The sequence below is a fragment of the Lagopus leucura genome, unplaced genomic scaffold, assembly GCF_019238085.1.
Source record: "Lagopus leucura isolate 7727_CA_CO unplaced genomic scaffold, USGS_WTPT01 Super-Scaffold_100034, whole genome shotgun sequence".
Classification (NCBI taxonomy): domain Eukaryota; kingdom Metazoa; phylum Chordata; class Aves; order Galliformes; family Phasianidae; genus Lagopus; species Lagopus leucura.
This window is the reverse complement of record NW_024962283.1, coordinates 52,703-73,709: the sequence shown is the minus strand read 5'-3', so window position 1 is coordinate 73,709 and position 21,007 is coordinate 52,703. Positions and strand designations below refer to the sequence as shown.

Genomic DNA, 21,007 nt, shown 5'->3' with positions numbered 1-21,007 from the left:
GAAAAACCCAGAATGGCCATGAGCATCAGTGTGGATTTGTAGCTGCTTAGAGCAGTCAGCAAGGTGCAGCCCCACACACAGTGCTGGCAAGCAAACACCAATGCTGCAAAACTTTCTTTTGGAATAATTCATCAGTTCCTGTGCTGTGATTTTAAATTGCTAGATTAATTCTAATTAGAAAGTAATTCTAGCTGTCAGAGTTGGGATCCTGGCTGCTCTTTGTTTTTTGCACAGTTTCATACACGAACAATGAAAAAATACAAACCACTGGAAGAGACTGTTCTCAAGGACCCATGTGGTACCAAATAACTGCAAAATCACAGATGAGCCATTCTGTGGAATTAGTCATCTCTTTCCTTTGCAGAGAAAAACAAAACAACCGACTCAGGACTAATCATCACACAGTTTCTGGCAGGTTTAACTTTTCCCTGGTTACTTTATCATCGAAGCTGCAGACAGGAATCATAATCCATCCTGTGAAAGCTTGATGAAGATGCACAGAAGACCATGTGAATCACTACCAGTTAATGTAATCATTTACATGCATTACATATCATCTGTAGTTAACTTCCGGGTAATATAGAGCATAGGAGCAGCTGAGGTAAAGAGACAGCAGCAGCTGAAGGAACCTGGGAACAACCATTTATTGGTGTTTTCATTTATTCCTGATTCTCTGGAGGACTTGGACATCAAAGCTCCCCATGACAGAGCAGTTGATGTCTTCAGTCTCCTCTGGCTCAAAATTTTCAAAATTTTGAGACACCACTACCAGTTCAGTCTCAACATTTTTTGTTATTTGCACTTAGGCCACTTTGGTTTAAAGTCCAGACATCATCTCCATCCTAAAATGCTTTCTTAGTTTTCTTCAGGTATCAAAGGCACAAAAGAAGAACTCATATCAGAACTTCACCTTCTAGCTACAACAGGTTTGCTTCATCTGATAGTAACTTTTTTTTTTTTTAAACTTAACACTAGTACAAAAGTCTACAATAGAGAACAGAGAAAAGCAAAAGAAATAAAAAAGAGGCTGCTGTAAAAACTCCATAACAAATAACAATTTCTACTGCTTTATGAACGTTCTTTAGAATTCCTACTATGACACGCTAAGGATCCATGAAACAGTGTTTGTTTATAAGAGTGATGAGGTGCTGGAACAGCTGCCCAGAGAGGTTGTGGATGTCCCATCCCTAGAGGAGCTCAAGGCCAGGTTGGATGAGGCCCTAGGCAACCTGGTCTGGTATTAAATGTGGAGGTTGGTGGTCCTGCCTGTGGCAGGGGAGTTGAAGATTCATGATCCTTGAGATCCCTTCCAACCTGGACCATTCTGTATGTGTGTGTGATTGCCAAGAAGTCCAGATTATCAGGCTCCGCTCTTCAGTTTTAAAGAATCAGTTTCACACACACCATCCTCTACGTCAAAACAAAACACATTACACTCAGATGTGGCTAATAAATAAATAGCTTAATAATCCATACAAGTCATGGTTCTGCAATGGACATCACTGTATTTTTGTTAATTTATTCCTTACTTCTCTGTAAACATGCTAGAGGCAGGAAGGTGGTAGTAAAGGAACGGAGAGAGGAAAGTACTTAACATACAGACAAAAATGAAGGTCAACACAAAAGCAACAAACACATGCAGGAGCTGGGAAAGCTACCCTCTTAATACATACACTGGTAAGAAATCCTTCTCGGTCCATTAGAAACAGCCCATTTTCTATCCAAAGATAACATGTTTTTTGACAGCCATGACTGGGTTCCTTTTATCTAAGTTTAGAGGATAAATTCTTGCTCAAGCAATATTTTGATCTCAGAGGTGCTCATTTTAAAAGACTGTTGATTCCTCATTCTGATAAAGTTGACTTGAAAGGACTTGAAAGATTCTTCCTAAGGCTGAAGTTAATCTCCAGAGATAGACTGGATGCTCAGTCTTCCCAATTTCTTCTGCAGTATCACAAAGGGAGAGGCAAATCTTCACAACAGATGCTAACCAATTGAACAGGTACTAGCTTTTCCTTTAAAATCTTTCAGGACACCATCTTCATACTCCATGAATAAAAAGCACGTGTTTTAAGATCTGCTGGCACATTTAACAATTTTCTGCAGCCTCATACTTACAGAAAACATTAGATATCCAGATACACTTTCAGCTCAGCCATTTCAGAAGTGCCAGAGAAGAAATTCAAAAGTAAAGTCATCTAGCTGTGGTCCGTAACTCAGCAATGTTTTATCACTGCATCTTCCTCAGCCAATTGAAAGTCTATTCACACTTCCTTCTCAGAACTCACAAGCTTACGCCAATACAAACCAGCTTCTTCACAGAATCACAGAATCACCCGGGTTAGAAGGGACCTCAAGGATCATGTAGCTCCAACCCCCCTGCCTAGCAGGGCCACCAAACATACACATTCAGATCAGGTTGCCCAGGACCCCGTCCAACCTGGCCTTAAACACGTCCAAGAACGGGGCATCCACAACCTCCCTGGGCAGCCCGTTCCAGGGCCTAACCACTCTCCTTGTAAAGAACTTCCCCCTAACATCCAACCTAAATCTTCCCTCCTTCAACTTGGATCCATTCTTCCAGCAGTTAGTTCTCCTTTCCTGCTCCTGTGTTATTGATGACTAAAGTTCAACAGTGCTCCAAATCAAGATGTTATCTACCTTTTGCATTTCAAGTGTTTCTGGGCTAAAGTCAACATGGAAGGATTCATGGAATTGTAATGAGTTGATAACTGACAAAATTATTTTCACTGCCAGCAACATCTGCTGTACCTAAATTTATAATTAAAATGAAATCATGCATGCAAAAAGAAAAAAAAAAAATCAATAAGCTTCCATTTTGAGTTTTTTGACATTGAAATAAGTTATTTGATTAACTCAATATTAACCTGAATATCTGGCAGCATCACTGACATGTTATGACACCCACAAAAAATTACTCTAAAAACGGTTTTCTTTTCCCTGAATGTATAATAGAGCCAATTTAGGAATTGTTTTAGCTACGTGCACTATGATATCCATACTGCAAAAGTATTCTATGTATTACCACTCTGATTTTCTTTGACTTACGCACAGCAGGACTTCTTAGGCAGCAGCAACTGAATTACTGAAAAAACACTTTCCTTAAAAATAAGGTTTTTGAATAACCCTCTACATTCTGCATACCTGCTATTTTGATGTTCATGTTGTTGTCAAGCAGAAGATTTTCAGCCTTCAGGTCTCGGTGCACAACCTTCCGGTTGTGGCAATACTCCACTGCTGAGAGGATCTGCCAGAACTTCCGCCTGGCCTCAGACTCACTGAGTCGGCCATGGCTGGCGAGGTAATCTGTTCATACAAAGGACATTTAAATAGATTAGACACCAAGCAGTAACCCTGAAAACAAGTGATTTCTCTCAGATATTTAGCACTAAGAAACTCAAGGCGTATTTCAGCCAAGTTTCTTGCTTTCTTTCCTCCAAAAAGGGGAGAGAAGAACAGCTCTTGTCTAGTTAAACTCAACTCTTAGCTCTTTCATGGTTGTCCATTCTGATAAATATTTTCATGTGAGATCTCCTATGAAGTTGTTACATTCACACCTCTCTTGTGAAGCCTCAACACATGCTGTGCAGTGACTAAATGTATTTCTTCTTTAGAAAAAAAGCAAATACCCATAAAGTACACATTCTGACCTCTCACTCATCTTCATTGCATCACAGCAGAAAGAACATTTTATTTTCATGTCTGATTATGTTGTATAACTGTTAGCCCTGAAACAAATGATAGCTCTGAAACTGAAGACATCATTTATCTGCAGGAACAAAAACAAGCGAAGCAGCAGCCGTGCAAGTCTTGACAAAAGTAGCCTCTGTAGCCAGTTCTATTCTTTCAATTCCATGGCAGAAAAACCAAGGAATCAACCATTAAGATGGCTCCAGAATTGCCTTTCACATCCTATTAAGGATGAAGCTCATGGCCAAGGTGCAGGAAATGCACGTAGGTATTCCACAGGAGAGGCAGAGCATGTTATGATTCTATAGTGTGATAGAAAGCACAGCAATAAAAGCAGGGTGGCAAAGTCTAAAGCTGCAGCAAATGAGAATAAGCAAGCACAGCAGCTACAGACACAGAAACAAAGGGAAAAAGCTTACCCTCAAAAGGCCTCAGGTACACAGTGATCTCCAACAAGATCCCTTTGCTTCCCCGTCAACCCTTAAATGAGGTCTGGGAAGGGGTGCATCCTGGCTCTACCCCTTCCATCACTCAGGTACACTGCATGCACCTAAGCTTTTCTGGGTTGGCCCTGCCTTCCCAACAGGTGCTCAATCACTGTTTTAAGCCATGACTCAGCATTTCTGCTATGCATGTACACACAGCCATCTCCCAGCCACTTTCTGCAGCACAGCTAGGACTTTTGTTAGACAAAACAAAAAAGCAGTGACCAATGAACTTATGTGATTAATTATAAGCGTTTGCTTTAATTTTTTTTCTTTTAAATTTAGATAATCTAATGTTCCTAAAATAAGTTGGTACTTTAGTTCCTAATGACATAATGTTACATGAACTTATGATCCTTTACTTCATTTATGTGGTAGGTCAGCTTACCCTCAGTGAGACAGAATACAGCCTTATTAGTTACTGTGCAAATACGGACCACACAGAATGCTAAAGGTGAAGAAAGGCAGTTCATTAGTAGATAGTTATAGTGCCTACATTATGATCAAAGGGCAAATTTCATAGCTAGAAAATCTTTTCCATCCTGCAAGTTGCGTGAGCTCACTAGACAGAGAGAACATGTGCTGTCAAGTATTCTTCTGGCATTAGTTTAAAAAAAAAAACACAAACAGAGGAGGAAAAAAGAACAGAAAAAAAAGGACAAATAATTTTAAAAACATAACTAACAACTTAGCTGCTAGTTTGTGATACTGCATGGAACGAGAATAAGCTGACAAAGAACCATTAGGAATATAAGACAAGGGCCAGGCTTTCTGTAATCTGTGGAAAATTTGCCAAATCTGACAGATCTTTAGACTCATGTGCAAGGCAACTGGCTGCAGCATACTACAAATACATCATCTTTCAGTATAAACTAGAAAAAACACAGTGAAAAAGTGACTATTCATGTCAAAGAATTGATTCATGATATCGCTTTAGAAAGAACAGTAGATTTTGATAGAGCCATTGCCTATTGGCCAGGAAATCACCCCATCAATTACGTACATGAGAATACTGTTCATCTAATTGGTAGTGCATACCCACCAATTCTGAAGTATAACGTTTCTTTATTAGCTCTAGGTTACAGTACTGCTGCAAATGCTTACATGATGCTGTAAATACCCTGAAATTATATAGCACTATCAAGGGAAGCACCAGAAGGAAGTTGGAAAGTTTTGCAGAGTGCAACATAAAATGCAGCAGGGAGCAGTCACAAACAGCCCAGTGGGTCAGCAGCACTGTCGGCAGATGATGCCCTATATTCCAGGATTCACAAAACAGTCCTCAAAGTTCTGGACTTACTGGAGGAAAAAAAAAAAACCCCCCGGGGGGGGGGGAAGGGGGAAGAACTTATGTTTGCCCATGCCATGCAATTTCTACATTTTGTGACCAATCACTGAGGAGTGGCACTCATTTCAGCAGCCCTCAAACATTTCCAGGCAGTCCCTTAGATGTCATCTCCAGGATTTGCAGAAACACACAGAACACTCTCCTCCAAGCTTCTAACCAGTTTGAGTCTGAATGCATTGTCTGCTGGCTTAACTTGGCAAAGCACAAGAATAGAACTCCTGGCAGTAGGGAAGATGATAATATTTGCATATCATTCAGTCACGAAGTGCCTGACAAATCAAATGGTATCAAAGTAAAGTCAGATATCAGATACACATTAAGTTACATGGAATACAAGCCAACCCTGTAAACTGTTAATCCATCCTGTGTTAGAAATTCAACAAATTAGTTAACAAATCTAAACTGTCATTTGCTTTCACAGCTTTAGCCTGTTAGGGCTCATTTAAAGCTTCCAAACCACATTCAGCAATATTCCTGGCCTTGCATTTTCCACCAAGTCTAGTCACCTGCATGAAATAGGTCATCTATCCTGAAATACGCTGCTTTCTCTCCTGGAGACATAGAACATACCACAATCATATTTTAGACACTCTCTCCTTTACATTTCCAGGGTATAGAAGAGAAAGAAGCATCTGAAAAGTACATACTTAGGGCACAGTCACTTTGTCACACGTCACCTATCTGACAGATGAGGGAAAAGCTGTTGATGTAGTCTACTTAGACTTCAGCAAAGCCTTTGACACTGCCTCCTACAGTATTCTCCTGCAGAAGCTGGCAGCCTGTGGTTTGGACAGGTACACTATTGGCTGGGTAAGGAACTGGCTGGAGGGCCAGGCCCAAAGAGTGGTAGTGAATGGAGCTAAATCCAGCTGGCAACCCATCATGAGTGGTGTTGCCCAGGGCTCGGTGCAGGGGCCTGTCCTCTTCAATATCTTCATTGATGACCTGGATGAGAGCATTGAGTGCATCCTCAGAAAGTTTGCAGAAGACACCAAGTTGGCTGGAAGTGTGGATCTGCCTGGGGGTAGCGAGGCCCCGCAGAGGGATCTGGAATGGCTGGAGAGCTGGGCTGAAGCCAATGGGATGAAGTTCAACAAGGCCAAATGCCGGGTCCTGCATTTTGGCCACAACACCACCAAGCAACATTACAGGCTTGGGGCAGAGTAGCAGGAAGACTGTGTAGAGGAAATGGACCTGGGGTATTGATTGATGCTCAGCTGAACGTGAGCCAGCAGTGTGCCCGGGCAGCCAAGAAGGGCAATGGCATCCTGGCTTGCATCAGAAAGTGTTACCAGCAGGAACAGGGAAGTAATTACCCCCCTGTACTCAGCACTGATGGGGCTGCACCTTGAGTACTGTGTCCAGTCTTGGGCCCTTCACTACAAAAAAGACATTGAGGCCCTGGAGCAGGTTCAAAGAAGGGTGACAAAGCTGGTGAGGGGTCTGGAGCACAGGCCTTAAAAGGAGCAGCTGAAGGAGCTGAGATTGTTTAGTCTGGACAAGAGAAGGCTCAGGGGAGACCTTATTACTCTCTATAACTGCCTGAAAGGAGACTGTAGTGAGCTAGAAGTCAGCCTCTTCTCTCGTGTAACTGGTGATAGGACTAGGGGGAGTGGCTTCAAGCTGTGCCAGGGGAGATTCAGGCTGGATGTCAGGAAATATCTCTGAAAGAGCGGTCAGGCACTGGAATGGGCTGCCCAGGGAGGTGGTGGAGTCACCAACCCTGGAGGTGTTCAAGGAATGTTTGGATGTTATATTGAGGGACATGGTTTAGTGAGAACCACTGGTGATGGGTGGATGGTTGGATTAGGTGATCTTGTGCATCTTTGCCAACCTTGGTGATTCTATGATTTAGTGGAGGGTTGTTAGAATTGGGGTAGTATGTTTAGGTCATGGTTGGACTCAATAATCTCTAAGGTCTTTTCCAACCTGAGTGATTCTGTGATTCTATGAGACGTGATATGAGCTCTACACACGGATGAGTCTTTATCACTTGTTTGGAGGTCTCATGCTAAAAGCCAACTATAAGCCACTACAGGACACTGAAAGCCAAGATCAAACTAAATGTTACCTAAACTTCAGCCAAAAGCAGTAAATTCCTTTAAGTAGTTAGAAGTTAAATCAAACATAAGTCACCCAAAATGTCACCTTGAACACCTGTGGTGTTTGTTATGTTTACAGATTTAAAACTGTGAATGTAGTGAGGATGTCAGACAGCAGGAAGAAGAGCGAACTGCTTCCACAGTAGTAGAGGCAATCACAACTGGCACTGAGGATATTCATCCCCACCTTGTTGAACAGTGGGCTTATTTTTAGGATTAACAATCAGCTTTACCCTCCACATTCTTACCCCTGTGTTGCAATATAAAGAAAAAATAAAGTTCACTCGTGAAAAAAATATAGGGAATGAGTCCCTCAGAATAGGTGCACTGTGATTAACTGACAGTTAATCGAGAGAGGCAAACTCAGTGCACCCAAGGAAAGATTAGGATGGGAAGGAGAAAAAGCTCACAAGGCTTCAGTCTCCTGTCTGCTTTTCTCCCTCTCTTTTTATTGAATACCACCTTGGATTTTCTCTATTTCCCAGTTACATAAAGTTGTCCTAAACATACTATCTTTCTTACAACAGATAGTTCTATGATAAGGACCTCAAGATGAAAAAGATGATAAATCAAACAAGAAGAAAGTACTTTGACCATTTGATTTGCGTCCATGAAATCCACCCCATGGCCCACAGTGCAAAAAATTACATTAAGTCAGGCTCCACCTCTTCTGTTCTCCAATCATTAGGGCCAATCATTAGGTGAACTCTATTCTAATGCCCCTCAGAGTTTGTTCTGCCTGGCAGTGTTGTTGAGTGTCAGTGAAACTTTTTCTCAGCAACTCCAATTTTGTAACTGCAAATGTAAAGTGTATGAGAAAACTCCAGGTGCCTGGATGTCAAGCATAAAGTCACAAAATCAGCCTTTACAAAGCTCAGTCCAGTTCTTAAACCAAGCAACAGTACCTGTGATACACAGAGTACTCCAGATGACAGCATACCAGTACGTCAATCTCTTATCTTTTTTTCATTACATATTAACTCCATCTCTCACATATTACAGAAAGATGCTACATGTAGTCTGTGTCACAGGTCAGTATGACTGGCTTTCCATAGTAGTAGCCACACAGTTTTTCCAGATCTACAGGAAGAACACTAATACTGCTTCAGACATCTGAGTTGCTCCAGGAATCTCTTCTGATTTCACCCACTTTCCTCCACAGACAGAAAGTAACAGTTCGTGACCAGCATACATTGTCAACAGTGTTCTCTATGCCTGTGCAACAGAGATTTTTTTTTCTCCAGTTTAAACAAGCTTCCAGGTCAAAACCCACCATCTCACCACTGTAATTCACTATCATAGCTTTGCCTTTATACTATTCCTGGGAATGTAATTTTTGCTATTAAATACTGAATTAACACTTCCATCCAGCACCATGAATAACATCTTTCTACCCAGAAGGGGCCCAAAGTCTAGATAAACCTGATGAAAAGGTGCAGTAATTCAATCTCTCCTCCTGCAGATTTTTAATAAAAACATCACCTCTCTTCATTTTTCAACTTTACCATCAGCTTCACATCTGGAAAGTGAGACACTACAATATATGATCCAGATTGAGAGCACATTAATTCCAACTGCACAGCAACCAAAGTTCCTTTAGAGCAAAAATTTATGTTGGAAACTCAAATTGTAGCAGCTTTTCTTGAAGTTATTTGTTCTAAAATGCGAAGCAGTACCAGCTGTCATGAGTTTTTCTAGACAGATAAGGGAAAGAGTACATACTACAAAAAAAAAGAAAAAAAAAGAAAAAAAAAGAAAAGCCCTGAACAAAATCAATACAATTAACTAAGTGCAGAAGTTAATGGTAAAGTGCTGGGCATTTGGAATGGAAAACATTCTCTTACCAAAAATTTCTCCATTTTTGGCAAATTCTGTCACGAGGTACAGCATGTTTTTGGTCTCCATCACCTGTTGATGGAGAAGTTGCACATTAAGTTATTATTCGTTATATAATTATTTCTTATAATTTATTATATATTATTAATATATTTCTATATATATTATTAATTTATTATATAGTTATATAATTACTTGTTACAGTATAACAGAGAGCTTGGCTATGCAGTTGTTACACCAAAGCAGGAAACAAAAATGATGGGTACCCATATCCTGGGCTCGCATGGGAAACTCCGATGAAGTGGAACTCCCGAAGAGATCCTTCCCCATGGCTAGCCAGCTCTTATATGGGTCTAGGAGAGGTGCAGCCAGGCTCCACCCCTTCCGGCAGCACAGGTGGAGTGCCTTCACCTGTGCTCCATGGCTGACTCATTGCTTGCCTCAGGTGATCAATCAGAGGTTCAGCCTGTGATTCAGCAGTTCTCATACACCATGTATCAATGCAAATTAATTCCCAAAAAGCTGAAATTGTGAGCTGCTGATAGGCAGGAAATGAAATCTTCAAACAGGAGCAAAGAGGGAGAACTGAACAGCCAGTGTTACCATACCTGGTAGAGCTTTATGATGTGTGGGTGATCCAACATCTTCATTATCTGCACCTCACGGTAGATCTTTTCGAGATTCACAACATCCAGCTGAGATTTGTCAATGATTTTTATTGCCACCTGCAGCCAAAAAACAATAGAGAGATTAGAGCTCTCCCTGACTCTTTTATCCTTGTTATAAATACCAAATCTCAGATAGATGAGAGCTTTCTCCTAGCTCAGAAACACATATCCCACACTTTAGCCTTTAGACGTAGAGCAGCACAGTCCAAAACATGGCCATAGTGCCATGGGGGAATTCACAGGATGCTCTGCCAGCAGCATTCCAACTCCATACCTGCAAAAATGGTACTGAAAAAGAGAAAGCATTGGCTCTACACAGAGTCAAGACATAGTGGCTGCACATAGTTCTAACAGTGAGGTGCTTATTTAAAGTTTGATTAATATGCTGTTTTACAGGGACGTCTGCAATTCATCTAGTCAGTGAAAAAGCTCTGTAGCAGAAATGCTAAGTCACGGCCTGAAACAGTGATTGAAGACCTGGTGGGAAGGCAGGGCCAGCCCCGAGCAGCTCAGGTACATGCAATGCACTGAGTGATGGAAGGACTGGAACCAGGATTAACCCCTTCCCTGACCTCATTTAAGAGTTGGCAGCAGAGGCAAAAGTATCTTGCTGGAGATCCTTGCCTACCTGAGGCCTTTCAAGGTAAGCTGCTTTTTTTTTTTTCTCCCCATCCCTGTTTGTTTCAGGTTGCTGAAACAGCTGCTGCATTTGGGCTTGTCCTCATTTGCTGCAGCCAAAGAATTTGCCACCCCACTACTATCACTGTACTTTCCATTACATTATAGCATTACAAGCTCCACGGAGCAGATGAGTCTGTAGGTCAGAGCTCACCAACAGATCCCAATTAGTTTAGAGAACAGATCTTGGTCCTGATGGCTTTGTTTTTAGCCAGTATCTGCAAAACATGTTACAGAGGACTGCACTTGCTTCAGAGACTAAAAGTTTAAAACAGGAAAAGGTAAAAAAAAAAAAAAAACCACCATTTTTTCTTAAAATCAAGAAGTAACAAATATATAGCTGCTAAAAACCATGAAAAGGATTAGAATATGAAGATTATTAAATACCGAGTAGTGTTTGTTCATCCTAAAGGTCTCGTTAATGCTGAGGTGGGAACAAGCAATGTAAATCACATAGACAACTTCTGACAATGACCATGTTTACAAAGCGCTGAGCAATAGCAGACAGCTGCTGTGCAGGAGGAAAACTGCTGCAGAGCAAAGGATGTGAGCATTCTTCATGCAGCTTAAGAGCTGCACACACAAACAGCTCAGAGTCTCCACAACCTGGTAGAAGATCACACCTCATAAACTCAGTTTTCTTTTACTCCCGGAAACCAGGAAGAAATCCCTTCACTACTTCACTAAATAGCTACAGAATAACAAAGTAATCAAAGCAAACCACTTGAGCCAGACCAAATTCTTAAGCATAATTGAGAAATATTTATTAAAAAACAAGCCCAAGTCTCACTTCTCCACTTCTTCTCCTTTATTTTATGCTCTCTCTGGAATCCCCCAAATGAGATGGTTTCTTGTTCCTCCTGCTCATCTGTCTGCTCAGCAGCTGGTACAGAGTGACCTCTGAATTCAAGAGATATGGAAACCACTCTTTCTCATTTACAAACCAACAAACCTGCAGCTACCTTGCATTCCTGCCTTATGCCAGTGTGCAATGAAATGACGTGCAATGAAATCCTGCTGCTCTGCTTAGTATTTAAAGTACATGGCAACCTAACTGAGGACTGACACAGCACCACACTCAGCAACTTGAGGTATTGACAGCAGCTTCTCTTCTCCCCTGACTCACATCACTCCATGCAGAAATCTTACCCAAGATCCAGAACTGAACTCCTGCATGCCCGTCCCTTTTCAGTGCTTCTTTCCCTTACTGCACACACCAAAGAAAGACAGTAACTTTCTCCTATTTACTCTCCTTACACATAGGAAACACATGCAGTGCAAGGAAGCTAATTAAAGCAGATCTCTGCAGAACTTAAAAGCAAAGAGGTTTTGTCTAGCAGAGAAGAGGAAAAAAAAATAATTTGGAAAAAAAAAAAATCAATAAAACAGTAGACTGCAAAGTAATAAAGGGCTTTTGGACAATTTGAAGGAAATAAAACAGGCTGTCCTCTAGGGCTCACACTGTACCTTTATCTACCCATCATTTGATTCACACCGATATTTATACTTCCTTCTCCTATACTTCCCACCCTCCAAGTAAGCATAATGGGGAATCCTGCAGATGGATGGTTCTTTGTTGCTACTTTTTTCAACAAAGCTTGGCTTACATCACCTCATCCTATTGAGAAAAGCCTGTATCCGTAGGTACACAGGGTCTTGGTGTATTTTCAAGTGTAGTCTGGCACTGCCACAGTATGATCTTAAATTTTAAGTACTGTTTTTACTGATAGTAAAATACACAGGCTGTTGCTACTCCAAAGCGCACCTACAAATGGCAGGTAATAGATATCCCAAGAACGGCCCTGAACTTGGCAGCTCCCAGCTTCCAACATCTCTACAGGGTGCCAGCCAACTTTTAACTGTTGTCCTAGATACAGAAGGATCTATTTCCCCAGAAAAACCCAGATAAATGTATCCTTTAATTTTAAAAACCAAATACTCATATTTGACAGCTATTGCTATCCAGAAGTGAAAAACAGAAATGCTGTCACTGGCTGATCTGCTCAAAACACCTTCATACATCAGTGGGAAGCAACTCAGGCTGATCATGTGCGAAGATACGACGGTCATACGGCCAGGCCCGTTGCCATCCCTATTACTCAAGATTTTTCGCTAATATATTACTGTATAAGAAACAAATTCTCAACATCTATGTCTGATACGAAAGATCACTAGTCTATGCACAGAGGTGTAGGTGTGCCATGTAAACACCTCTGATCCATCTCTCAAACACGTGAAGTAATTCTAAGCACATTTCTCCACTAACCAAGATCACCTTCTGGGATGCAAGAAGTCAGGCAAAATAATGAATAAGCTGTATCTCCAGCTTAAATAGGTTCTAATTAAAAACCCTAACACATTTTGTCTCATAACGTGAAGTTATTTGGCCTTATTAAGTAGTTGCTTTTTTTGAGACTAAGTAAAAAGCATGTGACTGCCTGAACTAAAAAGAAAAAAACAAAAACTATTAACCATCCTGTACAACTCTGAGTACTAAGGTTGTCTCTGCGCATACAGTCGCAGGCTTCCACGTGAAGAGCAGCACAGCAGCAGCTGGCACCAGTGCTCTGCAGTCAAATGCAGATTAGATAGCTTGGTCTATTCTGAACCCTCAATACCCATGCATCTCACAAAGTCCCTGGGTGGCTCAGAGGAGAACCTCTTGGAAATCCATGAAATCCAGCAACTCCTTCACTACATCATGAGGAGGAGCTAGCATTCAGCAGCAACAGCAGCAACACTTTTGTCCTCAGCTATGTCATGATGACAGGAAAAGGGGAAATAATTATTAGAGGTGAGGAGCTGTTTCAGGACGAGGAAGTTTCCTATCTGAAAAGTATGTTTTGTTTCTGGCTGCGCAGCTTGCCAGCAACCACCTGCAACTTAGTGAGGACTGCAGCACCACTGAGCTTCTAAGAACAATGCAAGGAGACCACCTCCACCTGTTGGTGAGTTCCCATTGCTCTGGTGTGCTCTGTCATTGCCACAGCCAAACGGACCCTAATCAGAATCATAGAATCACAATGTTGGAAATGACCTATAAGATCATCTAGTCCAACTGTCTTCTCATTACCATTGCTACCACAATCTACTAAACCATATCTCGCAGCACCTCATCCAGACACCTCTTGAACACTGCCAGGGACGGCAACTCCACCACCTCTCTGGGCAGCCATTCCAGTGCCTGACCACTCTCTGAGAGAAAAAGTTTTTCCTCATGTGTAACCTTAACCTCCTCTGATACAACTTGCAGCCATTTCCCTGAGTCCTGTTTGTTGCCTGGGAGAAGAGGCCAAACTCTTCTTCATCACAGCCTCCCTTCAGGAGGTTGAACTGTGCAGTGAGGTCTCCCCTGAGCCTCCTCTTCTCCAGACTGAACAATCCCAGCTCCCTCAGCCATTCCTCCTAAGACTTGTGTCCAGACCCCTCACCAGTTTTGTTGCCCTTCTCTGGACACGCTCCAGGGCTTCAATGTCTTTCCTATAGTGAGGGGCCCAAAATGGAACACAATATTCCAGGTGCAGTGCAGCCTTACCAGTGCTAAGTAGAGGAGGGTGATCACCTCCCTGCTCCTACTGGCCACACTATTTCTAATGCAGGCCAGGATGCCGTTGGCCCTCTTGGCTACCTGGGCACACTATCAGCTCCTGTTCAGCCAGGCATCAACCAACACCCCCAGGTCCTTCTTCTTCACAGTCACCCACCCAACTCATTCCCAAACCTATAACACTGCATGGGGCTGTTGTGGCCAAAGTGCAGGACCCTACACTTGGCCTTATTGAACCTCATCACCTCAGCCCAGTGATCCAGCTTATCTAGATCCCTCTGAAGGGCCTCCCTACCCTAAGGCAGATCAAATTAGGGACAATTATACACACATTCTCATGTTTTATTCTATCTTAAATAAAGGCCATCACTCCTCCTAAAAAGGGTATGAAAACCCCAACCAACTGAAGAAAGAATACATACTTCAAGACATCAAGGTGACCAACAAAAAGAAGAAAACACAGTTTTATTGCTGTTTGTTCCCTTTTTCCCCCCTTTGCAATTTTTTCTACTTAAAGACTTAAGAAAGCTGCAAAGATATTTTGGAACATTGCTTATTTTTAATTAAAAAAATATTAGGGATAGCACAAACCTCCTTCCCTCTTTTGCTAGAGAACTGCTCAGCCCTCTTCTGGAACTGGGAACTGAAACTGTCAGCAGCAAAGCTGAAATGCTTGTCAGAGGAAAAGAAGAGAGCAGTCCCGTCTTTCAATCACTCCAGCTTTCTGTTTCTGTTGCTTTTATATTACCCGTTTAATTTTTGGAGCAGTCTTTCCAAAACCACCCACACCCAAACACTGCACAAGAAGTTCATGTAGAGATTGTCCATTTGAACTGTAAGGCGTCACCCAGATTAGAAGGATTCAGCTGTGAGTAGCTAACCCAATGCATCTGAAAAGTAGATAAGAGGCATTAAAATCATCAAACATCTAGAGTCTGTGGCTGCAGGATCCGCAACCAGAGGGTTTTTTTTGTTGTTGTTGTTATTGGCAACCGTTTCAGTTTCCCACAGAATTACTCTTGTAACCTGAACTGAGACTTGATTCTTTTGCGGATTATTGACAGAACTGTCCAGGTGGTACCTTCATCTGTCCCCAACAGCAAACAGAAGCATAACATTACCATACAAATCTCCATCATATTTCATCACAAGCCAATATATGCCTTCCTAAACTTGATTTGTCCAGCTTTTCTCGTCCTTTCTTAGTCTCTTCTCCTTCCAAGGAAAATTTCTGCTCATCTATTCTGCATGTTTCACTAAGAACAGTTACTCTGAGATCACAGGATTTCTTGGAAACATGATAAATAAGCGTAGCAGGAAAACACATGCATTAACTTCAGCAGCAACAAACACACAAACAAGAAGCCACAAAGAGGTCACTCCAGCACGGGTGGTCACCATCAGCGGGGATCAATCCCACGTGCACATACATGCATGGTGAGCTCACACCAAGCCAAGGGAGCATGGTGCAGACCTGCAGCACTCACGTGCTCATTCAAAGCAACACTGGCCACAATCAGCTGCTCTGGAATACTCAAGAGTGATCTCAACAGAATTCCTCTTCACCAGCGACCAATAAATGCACACAGAGCCCACCTGGCACTTCAGCTGCAACATGTCAGCACGCTGTCCCGAGAAACAGCCTGGGTATGTCTGACATAGCAACCTACCTAGAGACTGCTTGGGATACAGTGGTTGCAGAGGAACACAAACCTCATTAGGAAGGGAGAGCTGGGTGACAGGCTGGTACCAAAGGGGAACACACAGGAATTCAGCCATTGCTTAGAGTACAGGTGAAAAAGTCAAAGCAGAGTTGAGCAGCCATCAGGCTCTGTCTGCAACCTTTGATATTTTGAACAGCAAACAAACACACATTCCAAAACAACAAATAAAAATTAAAACAAAAAGTTTTGCTCTCATCGCAGTCGGACAGACAAAAGGGAAGAACTGTTACCTGCAAAGGAGTGTGCAGCACATGAAGGCATGGCATCAGACCAGTGGGCAGTGAAACCTGAAACCAGCTCAGCCCAGCAGTAGTGGCACTGAGGGATTTACCATCAATGTTCTGAGTACTGGGCAGCTTAGGAAACAAGAGTTAGGGAAACTTGGTGCTGAGGATCCAGCACTGGTATGTATGGCATGGACACAGCAACAAGGGCATGGCATAGAGTTGTGTTGACCTGAAGGCCACACGTGGGGCGTTTTCTAAAGCCCGGTTCACCACGCAGGACCACAGCAGCTCCTACGGACCCTGACCCCGAGCTCCGCCTGCTCCTTGGGGGCAGCGCTCCTGGAGGGCCGCAGAACCGCCATAGGACCGTCCAGAGGCGCACGGTACCCGTCCCAGGCGATAGTTCCGCTCCGGCAGGCGGCCGCGGGAACACCCGTACTGGGGGGAGGTGTTACACAAAGGCACCGCGAAACGCTGGAGGCGCTGCGGGGGCACGCGTCGTCGTCCCGGCGGGGCAGTGCGGCCTCAACGCTGGCTGGGACGGGCCGCAGCACCGCGGGGCTCAGCCGGACCCAACGGGAGCGGGGCGGGGACAGCACCCGAGCCCCTGGCAGCGGCACGGGCGGGGCGCGGCCGCTCCGCTCCTCCCGGCCCTAACCGCCTCCCGGCCCCAAGGTTGCCAGCCCTAAGATTGCCGGCCCCAGCGGACCCCGAAACGGACCCGCGGCCGCCGTCTACCCGCAGCTAAGCTCGCAGTCCGCAGCCCAGGCCCGGGAGAGGAGCGGGGGCGGTGGGGCCGCGCCTCACCTCGCTGCGCGTGATGCGGTGCCGCGCCAGCTTGACCACGGCGAAGTTACCCTTGCCCAACGTGCCCTCAATGTCGTAGAAGCCGACGCGGACGGGCCCGGGCCCGCGGGGCAGCAGCGGGGGGGGCCGCCGAGGCTCGGCCATTACCATGCTGGGCGCAGGGGGCGGCAGCGGCTCGGGCGGTTCTTCTCTGTCTGCGGCGCCCCGCGGGCCGCGCCGCCCCGCCCCCTGCTCCCGCCTCCACCAACCGCGCGTCACTGCGCGCGTCATGGGGGCGGGGCGTCTCCGCGGCAACCGTGCGCGGGGTGAGGGCGGGGCTTCGCAGCCCCTCGGGTGCTTCCGACCCCTCCGCCGCGGCCCAGGAGTTGCAGAGTGGTTGCTTCTGGCTTCAGTCGCGGGTAGGCGTCGTCGGGAATCGCTGCGCCGATGCCGCCGGGTTGGAGCAGCATGCGTTCTTTGTGCTTTCCCTGTCGGGGAGCCGCTTGCCGTAGGCGTAGCCGGCCCCGGGCTGAGTGAGGCCTTCGTATTCCCCACAGTATCTCCGGCAGCCTGGAAACAGCCGTGGGGCTGCCGTGCCCTTTTTGTTCCGCGTCAGGGGGAGAGAAAGCAATGGCACCCACTCTTCTGACACATCCGAGCTCCTTTTCTCCCTGTCTAAAGCTGCATTTTTGTTTCAGAACTCTTAGACGCTGACTGAACTTTCAGATTGGATATTAGAGAAGGTTTTGTCTCCAAAGTACTGGCGTTGGACTGGCGCAGACTGCCCATGGAGGTGGTGGAATCCTACCACCCGTCCCTTCTGTCATCCCAGAACCATGGGGATGTGGCGCTGGGGGGTGTGGGCAGTGACCATTGGTGGGGGTGGGTTGAGCTTGGCATTGTGGGTCTCAAAGGTCTTTTCCAACCTGGAATGGTTCTGTGACTCCATAAATAATTCCAGCATGATACAAGCTTGGTGTGATCAAAGCAGCCCTACGGAGCTGTTGATCTTGGTATGAACCACTGATTGAGCACCTGGGGAAAAGACCCAGTCAACCCTGGAAGCACAGGTGAAGGCAGTTCAGCGATGTGACCAGAAGGAGTGGAGCATGGCTGCATCTCTCTTAGACCTCATTTAAGGGCTGACTGCCACTAAGGAAGGTTCTCTGGTTAGAGATCTACCCCTTGTGGAGTCTTTCTAGTGAGCTGAGATTTTCAGAGACAGGTGAGCACTTTTCCTTTTCTAACATCCTTCTATTGTGCTGGTCTCTTTCCCATTTCAATTGCATAAAATACTATTTAACTTTTCTCTTAGTCAAAAATTAGTGTTATTCTTTACTGCTTTCATGTAAGTCTTATAACATTGGTCCAAAAATCACTTTTTATTTGTGGGAAAGATCTTACTTTGCAGGAACTTTAAGCACTGCACGGTATGATGTCGCTTTTGGCCCGAAATTCCTGTTATAGAAGTATTTCTTCTCTCTGCTAGAGGGGCCATAGTTACAAAAACGTCCTTAAGTGCCTCTCAGCAGCATCGGTGTTCTTCACAGGGTGGGCAACTCTCGCCGTAGCTCCGACAGCTATGGAGCGCTCGTGCCCTCTCGCGGTCAGTGTCTCTGTACCCCGCACTGCTCGAGGTACTCCGCCGCACCGCGGTGGCTGAGGCTGGGAGCAGTGCCTGGGTTACGTGCCTGAAGTAGGATAGGGTGGCTTGTAGTAGATAGAAATAAAGCTAGGCTAAGAACCAGGATTGCCATCTGTTTATCTGAAGCTGTGGATAAGATGCAGGCAATGTTACTTTTTCCCAGCTCCAGATCAGCACCCTGGCATTACATCTGGCAGCCTGTAATTGGGCTTATATTTTAATCTGTAAAATGAGGACAAAACACAACAGTGAGTACTAAAGTACTGAATTTTCTAAGGTTGAGCTGGTGGAAGATATTGGTTGTGAAGCAACAAAACTGCAGTATGTTGGACTGCTGGATAATATCCACCATGACTAAATGGAAGAGCAATTTAAGATTTTACAAAAAACTGGAGAGACTTCAGAAGTAACATACGCGTGCTATTATTCGTAAAGCTTTCTTTTTTTGTATTTTTGTTTTGGTGTCAAATTTCTTTGCTACCAAATTTCCTTACTGGGCTATATAGGGAATCAAGCCACTGACAATAGTGAGAATTGAATTCAAGGAGCTGCTGTTTATTACAGGCTGCTTTGTAACAGTTTAATGCAAAATTGTTCCAGTGGGAAATGTAAAACTAGCCAGAAAAGTTTACGGCACCATGTAAAGTAAACTAAAAAACCGATTCAGTTTGCAATTACCAAAGCATACTTTTTCAAGGAGTAAGTTTCTACGAGCGTATTTCAAACAGCGAGCCACACCAGACGACTAGCCCAGCCGTTCCCAGACCAGCACCCGCGCACCGCAGCGCCTCTGGCGTGCGCGGCAGCATACGCGCAGTGCGCCAGATCGCGCGTTCCAGCGTCCTTCGTCTCGTGACACGAAGGGGGTTGGGAAGTTGGTCACGTGAGGAGCTCGACCAACATGGCCGCCTACCTGCAGTGGCGCCGCTTTGTCTTCTTCGACAGAGAGATGGTGAAGGAGCCGCCGGGGCCGGAGGGGGCTGGTGGGAAGCCCTTCGTGTTGCCTCCGGGCATGACGGTCTGTGATTCAGGCCGGGGTAACCTTGTGTTCGGAGATATCCTTTGCGGCGGCGGCAGGAGTGATGGGGCCGGGCCATTTGGCCTGCACCGGGTTCGTGGGCTGCGCCGCGAGGAGAGATCTGCGCTTTGTGGCGCGGGCTGAGCTCCGAGGCGGGCCTAGTAGTGCTCCAGAGTCGGGTATGCGGCAGCTTCTTTGGCTTCTCTGCCCCTTGCACGTTACAGAACTGTTGTCACCTGTTTTGGTTCTCATAGGTGACAGCAAAAATATATTTGCTGTAGGCTTCCCAGAGGTCAACAACAAGGAGCTTTTAAGATTTTGATTCTGGTGTTCTTAGAGGTGTGGGTGGTGGTGAGGGTTGTTTTTCACTTCATTTTTACCTTTTCCTTTATATTCCTTAATTGTGATGTACATATGGAAGGTCGAATCTGGTTTTTGCCTCGCTCACTTCAACTCAGTGGTTTCCAAGCTTACAAGTTAAGGGTAACGCACCTATACCAGCTGAAGCAGCACAGCATCTTAGTTTCTGTTGGTGAGGATGAAGAGGGCATTAACCCTTTGGTAAGTTAAATGGCAAAGGAAAAGATACTGGTATTATAGTTAATTATTAAGTAGTTTGTTTCTAATATCTCATGTTTTGTTTTGTTTTTTGTTAATGTAATATTTATTGTTTTGAGGTTAAAGTATGGAATCTGGAAAAACGAGATGGTGGCAATCCTCTTTGCACACGAATTTTTCCAGCGATACCAGGTAACAAGCCCACGGTTGTGTCCTGTCTTACTGTCCATGAGAATCTGAATTTCATGGCTATTGGTAAGTATAGCTGACCTGTAATAATTTAAGAAATGTATTATTGTCTGTATTCTGATGTATGGAAAATGTATGTGTAAAACAAAAACCGTTGTAGAACATTTTCATTGTTCTTAAACTGTTTTTATGCTCTTTTCATACAGAGGGGTCGTGTATTATGTGCTACTAGAGGCCTTAAGGAAATAAATACATAATTTTAGCTTATGCTTGTGTGTATGATTGTAACAATTTTGGTATCTCACAGAGAAGCAGATCTTTTCAGTTTATGTTTTTTGTTCCTGCAAGTCAATAAGTGTATGATAATAATAGTTATAGACAGTCTAAGTTTAGTACCAGCACAGAGAATAGCATTGGTTTTTTTCCTAAATAATGCTAGGGTGTTTTTTGGGGGGGGGGGGGGGGGGGGGGGGGGGGGGGGGGGG

At 44.4% G+C, this 21,007-nt stretch overlaps 2 protein-coding genes and 1 long non-coding RNA gene across 19 annotated transcripts in view; 2 read left to right on the top strand and 1 right to left on the bottom strand.

Annotated features, from left to right (window-relative positions):
* LOC122186170 overlaps nt 1-14,836 on the top strand; it is a 62,668-nt gene extending 47,832 nt beyond the window's left edge. For both annotated transcript variants that reach the window (XR_006181071.1, XR_006181072.1), the window contains exons 4-6: nt 10,547-10,793; nt 11,672-13,776; nt 14,738-14,836. This is a non-coding gene — a long non-coding RNA (uncharacterized LOC122186170). The remainder of the gene's footprint in view (nt 1-10,546; nt 10,794-11,671; nt 13,777-14,737) is intronic.
* Nucleotides 1-17,283, bottom strand: part of SIK2 (salt inducible kinase 2) — a 57,563-nt gene extending 40,280 nt beyond the window's left edge. For all 14 annotated transcript variants that reach the window (XR_006181070.1, XM_042882615.1, XM_042882616.1 and 11 more), the window contains exons 1-4: nt 17,134-17,283; nt 10,091-10,207; nt 9,491-9,554; nt 3,166-3,327 (exon numbers count right to left, since the gene is read on the bottom strand). Coding sequence is in view for 13 of the 14 variants with exons in the window: in XM_042882615.1 (XP_042738549.1) it covers nt 3,166-3,327; nt 9,491-9,554; nt 10,091-10,207; nt 17,134-17,283 (493 nt within the window). In the remaining variant the exon portion in view is untranslated. The remainder of the gene's footprint in view (nt 1-3,165; nt 3,328-9,490; nt 9,555-10,090; nt 10,208-17,133) is intronic.
* A 720-nt stretch (nt 17,284-18,003) lies between these two features.
* The window catches only part of VPS11 (VPS11 core subunit of CORVET and HOPS complexes), a 12,353-nt gene continuing 9,349 nt past the window's right edge, over nt 18,004-21,007 (top strand). The window contains exons 1-4 of one of the 3 annotated variants that reach the window (XM_042882539.1): nt 18,004-18,337; nt 19,707-19,812; nt 20,188-20,336; nt 20,453-20,588. In XM_042882539.1, the coding sequence (XP_042738473.1) occupies nt 19,707-19,812; nt 20,188-20,336; nt 20,453-20,588 (391 nt within the window). In that variant the 5' untranslated portion in view covers nt 18,004-18,337. Of the gene's footprint in view, nt 18,338-19,601; nt 19,813-20,187; nt 20,337-20,452; nt 20,589-21,007 lie in introns of those variants that run through there. The other 2 variants (XM_042882538.1, XM_042882537.1) reach the window with 2 other exon arrangements.